This window comes from Mesitornis unicolor, unplaced genomic scaffold (genome assembly GCF_000695765.1).
Source record: "Mesitornis unicolor isolate BGI_N332 unplaced genomic scaffold, ASM69576v1 scaffold37076, whole genome shotgun sequence".
NCBI lineage: Eukaryota > Metazoa > Chordata > Aves > Mesitornithiformes > Mesitornithidae > Mesitornis > Mesitornis unicolor.
In genome coordinates, this window is record NW_010193711.1 from 12626 (window position 1) to 21551 (window position 8926).

Below are 8926 nucleotides of genomic sequence, written 5' to 3' on the forward strand. Positions count from 1 at the left end.
CCTGAGAGATTTGTTCCAAAATGTCAGTGTAGCTGAGAAAACTCTGTTCCTTCCCTGTACAAGGAAGGTCCCTAATCCCGTGTCCTGTCTTTCCCTTCTTCTGCAACCCTGCATCCTCACTACTGGTGTCATTCCTGTGCCTTGGGAAACAGCTAGCTCATTCTAGAGCTGAAGCCCAGGAAAGGCTGCGTTGTCCCAGTTCCCCACTGAGGACATGGCTTTTGCTAGATGATGTCCTGTGTGCAGTGTGTGACAGGCAGGTTCTGCTCTGCCGGGCTCAAGCTTCATTGGTCCCTTGTTTGCTGTTGTCTGACGTGTTACGACAATTCTGTCACGCAGCGTCACCGTTTACGCAAAAAATTGTGCAGGGGCAGAAGAAGTGGAGGTTCAGTTTTCTTGCTGACTTTATTTACATAGCCAGGCAAGAGGCTTCCCATAGTAGTCAAAGTCAAATGATTGCCACTTTCTAGAACTTGGTGCTTCATTCTAGGTTGGATGTAGTTGGCATACGGATGGTTTGATGAGCCTCGTAGCAGTGTGGAGGCAGGGCTAGTTCCTGGTGTGCAGAAAAACCTGCAACCCCTTCTGTTTCTTTGCTCTGCTGGAGTAGGTATCTAATTTACTAATCTTCTTAAGCTACTTAAAATCTACAGATGCTTGAAGTTGCATCTTTCTCCCTCAACTTGCAGCTTTTTTTTTGTCGTCTTCTAAACTGTCAGTCTTAAATGTTCATTGCATTGTGTTGGGTAGAAATAGTTACTGTTCCAGCATTTAACCGTGATAAGTGCTCGAGGAAGGGAAGGACCATCCTTGGAAAGCATTAAGAAGCTGCATGGTATAGCACAGGTGTGAGTTGCTGCTTTGAGTTCAGAAGCCTTCAGTGGGGTGTAGCAGGTTAAGGACAATGTTTTGATTTGGATTGACACTTCTGTAGAACCAAGAAATCTAGCAAATAGCAGTGCAGTGGTGCTGGGCCATGGCCTTCAAGCAAAAGGCACTATTCAGAGTACCTGTTAACCTTTATGGTATGATAGGGTTAGCAGTACATGAACCGAGTCGAGCTCTCCTGTAATGTCAGAGTAGTTCTGCAGGTGCCACACACAACCACAGAAATCAAACCAACAGCCATTTCACTGTTCCTCTTTGAGGAGAGGAAACTATGCTAGTCTCTTGTACGCCTCTGTTTGCCAAAGGTAAAGTGGATGGGGAGGGACTTAAGAGGGTTTGGGTTATCTAATAATTCTGACTTTAACTTTCTTCTGCCTAGAAGAAGCCAGAGGACCAGCACTGCAAAAGCATGCATGTTTCTGGCCTGTCGTGGGTAAAGCCTGGCTCAGTTCAGCCTTTCAGCAAAGAGGAGAAGACGATGCCCACTTAGCTCTTCTGGATTGCAGTGCACAAAACACTTTCTGTGGGTGGAAGGAATGTGATGGAGGGAGAAACAGCAAAGCAGCGGTTTCCTTCTTGACTACGTATTAGTACAAACTGAATGGTAGCAGTGACTCCAGTAAACTTGTTCAATGGACTCTTAATGTCTTACATATGCATTAGGTTTTAAAGGCTTGCCTGGAGTTTGGAAGTCTCTCTTGAACACTGCAGTACTTCTACCTGAAGACTGTCTAGGGCGGGTAATTCCTCAGGGCTCTGAAATGCCTGGAGGTCTTGGGTTGGTTTTGAAGCTTTTCTTTTTTCCCTCCAGGAATAGCAGTTTTTTTAAAACACCTTAAATTACTGGCAGAAATATTAGCATTGGAAATATGATGCCAGAGGTAAGCTGTGTTCATGTAAACTAATATAGCAGAGTTAAACACTATATTTAATGGTTTTAAATACTTTGGTTTGTATTGTAAATATATTAGGATTTGAAGTTGTAAATAGACGGTTCATTGACTCCATTTAGCACTTTCCAGAGGTTAAGCTGGGGATGATGTATGATGTATTATTGATTTGTAAATGGATATTGTCACTAAGGCGCACATTAGTCTGACGGTGAAAGCAGAATGTCAGGCTTGTTAGACTTTTATTACTTAAACACTAAAACAAAACTTTTAATGGTGGTCTCTTGAGCTAATAAAAATTTTAGAGGATTTTATGTTCCCTAGGTGTCTAGGGGATTACATAGAATAGCTTGACTAATGTGTGTTAATAGTGACATCTTAAAATAAAAAGAAACCATGGTCTAGCTTTTGTCCCTCTGTCTGTATTGTAGACTTGTAGCACAGACTGGGCGTGGCATGGGAGCACCTGGCTGCGTATGTACTCAGGGTGCTAGTGGGTAACAGGAGGTCCTGAGGAGACCGGTTAAATACAGCTTTGTTCCATGTACAGGACAACTTTTGTAAAGCATGTGTGAGCTCAGGACAGAATCTTTGCACAAGAGTCACAGAATCACAGAACGTTAGGGATTGGAAGGGACCTCAAAAGCTCATCCAGTCCAATCCCCCTGCTGGAGCAGGAACACCCAGATGAGGTTACACAGGAAGGCGTCCAGGCAGGTTTTGAATGTCTCCAGAGAAGGAGACTCCACAACCTCTCTGGGCAGCCTGTTCCAGTGCTGTTACCCTCACTGAGAAGAAGTTTCTTCTCAAATGTAAGTGGAACCTCCTGTGTTCCAGTTTGTGTCCGTTACCCCTTGTCCTATCATTGTTTGTCACCGAGAAGAGCCTGGCTCCATCCTCATGACACTCACCCTTTAAATATTTATACACATGAATGAGGTCTCCCCTCAGTCTCCTCTTCTGCAAACTAAAGAGACCCAGCTCCCTCAGCCGCTCCTCATAAGGGAGATGCTCCACTCCCTTGATCATCTTTGTAGCCCTACGCTGGACTCTCTCCAGAAGTTCCCTGTCCCTCTTGAACTGAGGATTCTCGGTGCCATAGCCTAACATAATGCCACCTTACTGCCTAGCAGGATTTTCCTGTCAAAACCTGTGATGCTCACCCCTTACAGCTGGGCTGCCTTTTCTTTGGCTCCTTATACCTGCGCCAGTGGCACTAACGCAACCCCTACAGCCTAGTAACAAGTGGTAGTGACCTCATATGTAAATGTGATACGGTGTTTGGGGAGGGTGCGGAGTGGTGTGGTGTGTTCTGGTTTTTGTGGGGTTTGTGTCTTTGTTTTTATCTGACAAGCTAAATCCACATATCATATAACAACCTTTCCGTGGTCCTTTGAGAACAACTTCTTAGCTCTTAAGGAAATAGGACCTCACAAGTAGTGTGTTATCATATACCAAATGATTGATTTTACATGCAGTTGAGGATGACTTGAGTGGTTTCTGTGCAGCACTAAACATTGTATAAATGAAGTACCTCCTCTCTTTTAGCTAATGTTCAAATCTTACTGCATGATGTTGCTTTAAACCATTTAAAGCTTCTGCCTTTGAGGTGCAGCAGTTCCCTGGTCTGCCTGAAGTGTCTGTAATACTGCCAGAGTTTCTCTTTAGATAGAGGAATGCAGAGGGCATTTGGAGAGGGAGGATCCTCTTTAAGGCAGAGAAGGAAGTGCGTCCAAAGGTGCATTTTGTGGTGCTACTCTTTCCTCTTTAACTCCTCTCATCTTATAAAGCTCCTGTTACAGGACCTGTGTTCTTGACTAACGCTAGAATGTTCTTTCTAAACTTCAGTGTATCCATTTATACTTGGTGTAATAAGAGAAATATAATTTAGAATGGCTCCTTCCTAAACAAATTCCAGGTTAAAGTAAGAGGAATTCTAAGCATGAGTTACCAAGCTGCTGCTTCTGAGCAGAGTATTTGCAATTGGGCTCTTGTGTTCAGCTCTCTGAAAGCTCTTGCTAGCTCTGTATGTGAGGTATGGGCCTGTGTAAAGTGAAGGCTCTGGGAGACTCTGGTCATGTGAATTAGTGCAGCAAACTTAGACCTGGTTAATGGCTTTAAATGCACCGGGATTTTTTAATCTTTTTTTATTGTAAGCTGCTGGAAGTGGTGGTTGAGTGCAGATCTGAAAGGACAGTTTTGCCAGGGTGAGTCAGTCACTGGGGAGGTGTGTGACTTGGTATGATTTTTTTAGGGCAATTAACTCAGAGTAGACTCCGTTTCTACTGTCTTCAACACAAATCTGTCTCCTCTAGCTCAGAGCTCAATCCAACTTTGTTACGAGGCTGAGAAGATGTGTTAAGACAGTGGTATTTAAAGATGGGTAGGGAAATGTAGAGCAAATCTGCAGTCTTCAGTGGCTCTCTGAAGGTTGCTGCTGATACCTTTTAGACAATGGCAGAGCCATTACTTGAATAATTCTGTGTTTCCACAGGCATCAGTATTGCTGTGGCGCTCCTGAGGAGCCATTGCAGGCAGTCTAGTGCTTGGACACAGCAGCAGCTGCAGTAAAGCCAGCAGAGGTGCTGTGGGGTGTTTGCTGTTGGAGGCTTGAAACAGTGGCCGCTGTTCAGAGAAGCGCTGTATCTGCTTCTGCAGCACTGGAAACCAGCAGGGGAAATTCAGACTAAATGTTGCTTCCTTGCTGGTAGTGATGGCTCATCGGAGCAAAATGTTCAGCTCCAAACCTTGGAACAAACCTATGCAAAGAACGGATTTGAGGGCTTTGTGGTGGTTTCTCTTTCCTCCCGTTCCTGCCCCTTTCAAAGGAAGGAGTTAGAGGAGGTTTAGGACTTGCAAGAACTTTGCTCTTACTCTTAAGTATTTTTTGAAAAAACATGTTACATACATAAACTGTGAAGTCTTGTCTTCAGATCAAAAACTGAGGAGTGCAAAATTGTCAATTGGCACTTTGGTTTGTGTGCTCTTTCGTCTCGTAGGAACGTTCTTTCTCTGTTGGAAGATGGATTTTCGAGCATTGTTTTTTGCGTCCTTTATCTTGCATGCTAAAGTTAATTATTTTGTGAGAATGGGTCTTGGGTGGCAATAGCTGTGACTTTTTGAGGTGTATCGATATAGAAAATTAGGAAAAACCTGTGGATTGGAAGAAGGCAGGAGGTTCTCTCTGCTGCTCCTATCGTCAGTTCTGTGATGACATGTGCAGAAAGACTTTGTCTGTCCTTCTCTTTCCCACTGGGAAAGCAAAAGGCAGCACAAACCTTCTGGAGCAGTTGCTTAGTGTCACAGCTGGTCCTTGAAAGGCTGGTGAGTAACTGTGCTGGAGACAGAGGGAGTGTGTGTGTGTGTGTGTGTGTGCACTTGTGGTTGTCCTGTGCGAGCAAAGGAAGGAATAACAGGGCATGTAGCTCTGCTCCAGTCCTGATTCAGTGATCACTGAACTACTGCCAGAGTAAAATACGGATTTGAAACGTAACTCTTCAGTCTTTCAAAGCAAAGAATGGCATTATTGCCCCGTACTGCCAGCCACAGAAGCTGTTCAGACCTCCTCCATTGGCGAGAGCAATGCTGTGGGCTGGGAGGCTGCGAGTGTCCACCCCAGTGTTACTGTTGGCTGAGCTGGCTGGTTACATGTGTCTGGGGCTGGTGTGGCTGTATGCTGCTCTGCGGGCCCCACTCAGCTCTACAGAAAGTTCCTGGCTCCATCTCCCTGCACCAGTGTGGTTGCTTCTCCCTGGAAGAGATCGAAGAGAGCGTCCAGCCCTCATGGAAAAGGGTGAGTGAGCTTGCTGTTCATCTGCTGCTTGGAGAGGGAGGAAGAGCTGGAGGTGGTAGTGGGGGAGCTGGTGTCTTGCTCGGCCTCTGTTCTCTTGTACTGGAAAAGAAGCTCGTAGGTAGTGCAGGATGGGGCTGTAATAGTGGCTGTAGCTTGGACTTCAGTTGTTGTCTGCCCCAAGTACTTCTGAAATACTTGGTAGAAAAGAAAGCTGCTGATCTGCTGTGGTGTAGAAGCAAAGGCCTTGAGTGCACATAGCCTGGGGTTGAGGACAGAACTGTCCAAAGCCCCTTTTGTTCTCCAGTGTGCTTAGGTTCTTGAGCACCTTCTGCTTTCCTCCATGTCACTAGAGGTCATTAACCTCTCTAACAAATACCTGGTGTTAGTCGAGCATGCCCCTGCTCTTGAGCAGCTTGCTTTCAGGAGCCCTTTTCTGCCCAGGGCATCTCCTGAATGGAGTACAGCACAGCTGAGGTGAGCTTCAACTCAGTGCTGGGCTTATGAAAAGTGAGAGAAACCAGAGCTTCCTTGTAACCCAGTGCAGCAGGAAAAGCAATGGCTCTGTGCTGCTTGCCTGTCAGCCTTCCCTTCTGCATGGTGTTAATGCCCTGTTCGCCCGTGTCTGTGTGAGCGCCTTAGAGTCGTCAAATGCCTGCTCCGAGCCTGCAGCAGGAAACAGATGGAGGAGCTGATGTGAAAGCTGCGCTTGCAGCACCTGTGAAGCGCTCCTGTGGTTTTTTTCCAAGGAAAGCATGTAGGAAAAGATTTAAGGGCTAGCGTGGGGTGTAGCTACTGAAATGCTCTGAATGTTAATTCTGTTGCTGCTGCTATTTTGCTTACGCTTTTCTTGGAAAGGCCAAAATTAAAATTTTAAAGGGTTCAGATTTAGCATTAGAAAAGCTCAGATAAAGGACTCTTGGTGCGATGCAGAAACGGGCCTGGTGTTGTGACCAAGCGTGATGTACCAGCTGGGCAGGAAGGCAGAACGAGAGTGTTAACCTGGACTGTGACAGCTCCTCTCTATTTTTGATTATTCAGAAGCCTTTGTAATAAATTGCTGACTTGCAGATTTCCTGAGCCGCTTGGGTGAAGGACTTGCATGGAAGTTTAATCTCTCTCTTGGACTGCTCTTTCAGCTGAGCCGCAGCAGGGTAGCGACAGGGCTTGACTCCTGCTGCTGCGCAAGGCAGCAAAGCGACGCGTCCCTGCCCTCCCTGGTGACGTTGGCTGCGGGAGAGCTCAGTGCAGAGCAAATCCTGCTGCTCGTCACCTCACGCCTGCGCAGAGACGTGGCTGAGCCGCTTTATTTGCTGAATTGTTGCCTGGGTTTAGAGCACACCACAGCTGAAGATTGGTAACACCAAGGACAAAGAAGAATGACAGAATGATGTAGTCAAAATGCTGAACAAGACTTACTCAAATAACCGACTTTGAGCTGTTCCAGCACTCTGTAGGTCTAGTGAGTAGGCTGGGCTGCTCTAAGCTCAATCCATGCTAATAGCAGTTAGCTGAAAAGAAAGCAATTTTTTTTATTTAAAGAATACGGAATTTTGTTTTATTTGAATTAATATGTCTGAATCTTTTTTTTAGGATTAAGAAAGGGGAGAGAACATTCCTGTACCTTCTGTAATCAGCTTTGTGTGTTGGAAGCTGTTCCAGGAGCAAGGTAGGCAGACGAGCACTGAAAAGACACCACGGAAACCAAGTCCTTTCTTCGGAATTCAGCTGTCGTCTTCCCTAGTACAGGTACATAATTTAATGAAAGCTTAAATTAAAGTCTCTGCCAATGCTTGGATAAAGTGGCATTTTTTTGAATATCATCAGAAAGAGCAATCCAAGTTGTGCTGTGACTCTTAAAGAGCTCTGTTTGCAGTTGGACTGGGTGAGTGTTGTAGGTCCCTTCCACCCCAGCTGCTCTGTTCTAGTCTTGAAACAGATGTTCTGAAACTGGGTGAGGTTGTTTTTAAATGCTATTCACATAATAGTTTGTTTGTGGGGGTTTTTAATCCTTTGGAACACCTCTGTTGAAGTAGCTCTTTGAAATAAATGTTAAAAGTATGAAGTATGAATTGTACATCTATTGTTATTTACAGCTGAGGATTACTAAATAGCTTGGTTTCAGAAGGGGATAAAAACAACAGAAGCTGATGAAACGTCGTGCTAGGGCCAGTGTCCCGTATGGATTTTAGGATGGCAGACTAGACTGTGTAGAACCAAAGCAAGATTTTATAATTGATGATAATGTGATTGGGCTAAAGGACACAAATCGGAATATCTATTACACAATGTAAGTGCTATAGCAACTACTTATAGATTGGCATTCACTAGATCTACTACAATAACTGCAGCAATGTTTTAAAGCTACAGGGGCAGGGGGCTGGCAAGTGTCATGTATCTTTTCCTCCGCTGAGGCAGAGCATCCCGCTACAACCAGCAGGTGAAAATGCAGGGGAAAACAGTGCTTCCTTGGCTGTAAAAGGCTCCTGGAAGCCACACCAGTTCTTAACACCTTAACTAAGAATTATTAGTGACTTCCCTAATTAGCTCAGACACGAGAACATACGTATGTATGGGCATACCCCATATGCATGAACAGATTTCTGCTTTCAGTGGATTAAAGTGGGAGATCTTGTATTAAAAGCTCCTGCAAGGAAGGTGGAACAGCTTGCTTTTGTTTTAGGGTCCTCTTCTGCTGTGCAGCCTCAGCAGCCTTCCTCTGCTGCTTCCTCCTCCGCTGTGACCAGCAGCAGCACCTCCAGCCCCCACTGCGCTTGCAGAGATGCCCCAGGAGGGCAGTGCTGCCTCCGTCCTGCCACGGTCTGGCAGAGCAACAGGAGGAAACACAGAGGACAGACAGGAGAACAGACTGGGTGACTCACCGGGGCTGCGGGTGCATCCTTCGCATGGCTGCGTGACTTACACGTGCGGTTAATGGTTCAAAGTACTACACACCAGTGTTTGATGGCAGTCCTTGCAGTGCACCCTGTGCCTTGTGGACCCCATCCATACGATCACTGTGATATCTTCTCGACTAACAGGTCAAACCTGCTTGACAGCTACAGACTGGCTTCAGTTTTGCACATATGGTGCTTTTTTCATACAGGAGCATGAAACTGAGTTTAGAAATTCTTTATTGAAAAATACACTTGCAGTATTTTCATACAAAGTAACATAAATGGTACAGAGTAACAAAAATTGTCTGACAATTTCATAAATATTTTTACAGAAACATCTACACAATTTCTTGACTTCAGCCTTTTCGTTATGCAGGTAAGAATGAAAGATACTTTTATTTTCCTTAATTGAATTTACAGTGGGATTGAGTCCTAAATTTTCCTGTTACTCAGAGCAGGAA

The 8926-nt window shown here is 45.2% G+C and overlaps 1 protein-coding gene across 2 annotated transcripts in view; it reads left to right on the forward strand.

Moving 5' to 3' along the window:
- Window positions 1-2182, forward strand: part of AKTIP (AKT interacting protein) — a 10053-nt gene extending 7871 nt beyond the window's left edge. Inside the window, exon 9 of one of the 2 annotated variants that reach the window (XM_010187543.1) lies at window positions 1268-2182. In XM_010187543.1, coding sequence (XP_010185845.1) covers window positions 1268-1378 — 111 coding nt within the window. In that variant the 3' untranslated portion in view covers window positions 1379-2182. The remainder of the gene's footprint in view (window positions 1-1267) is intronic. The other variant, XM_010187544.1, reaches the window with a different exon arrangement.
- The last annotated feature ends 6744 nt before the right edge of the window (window positions 2183-8926 follow it).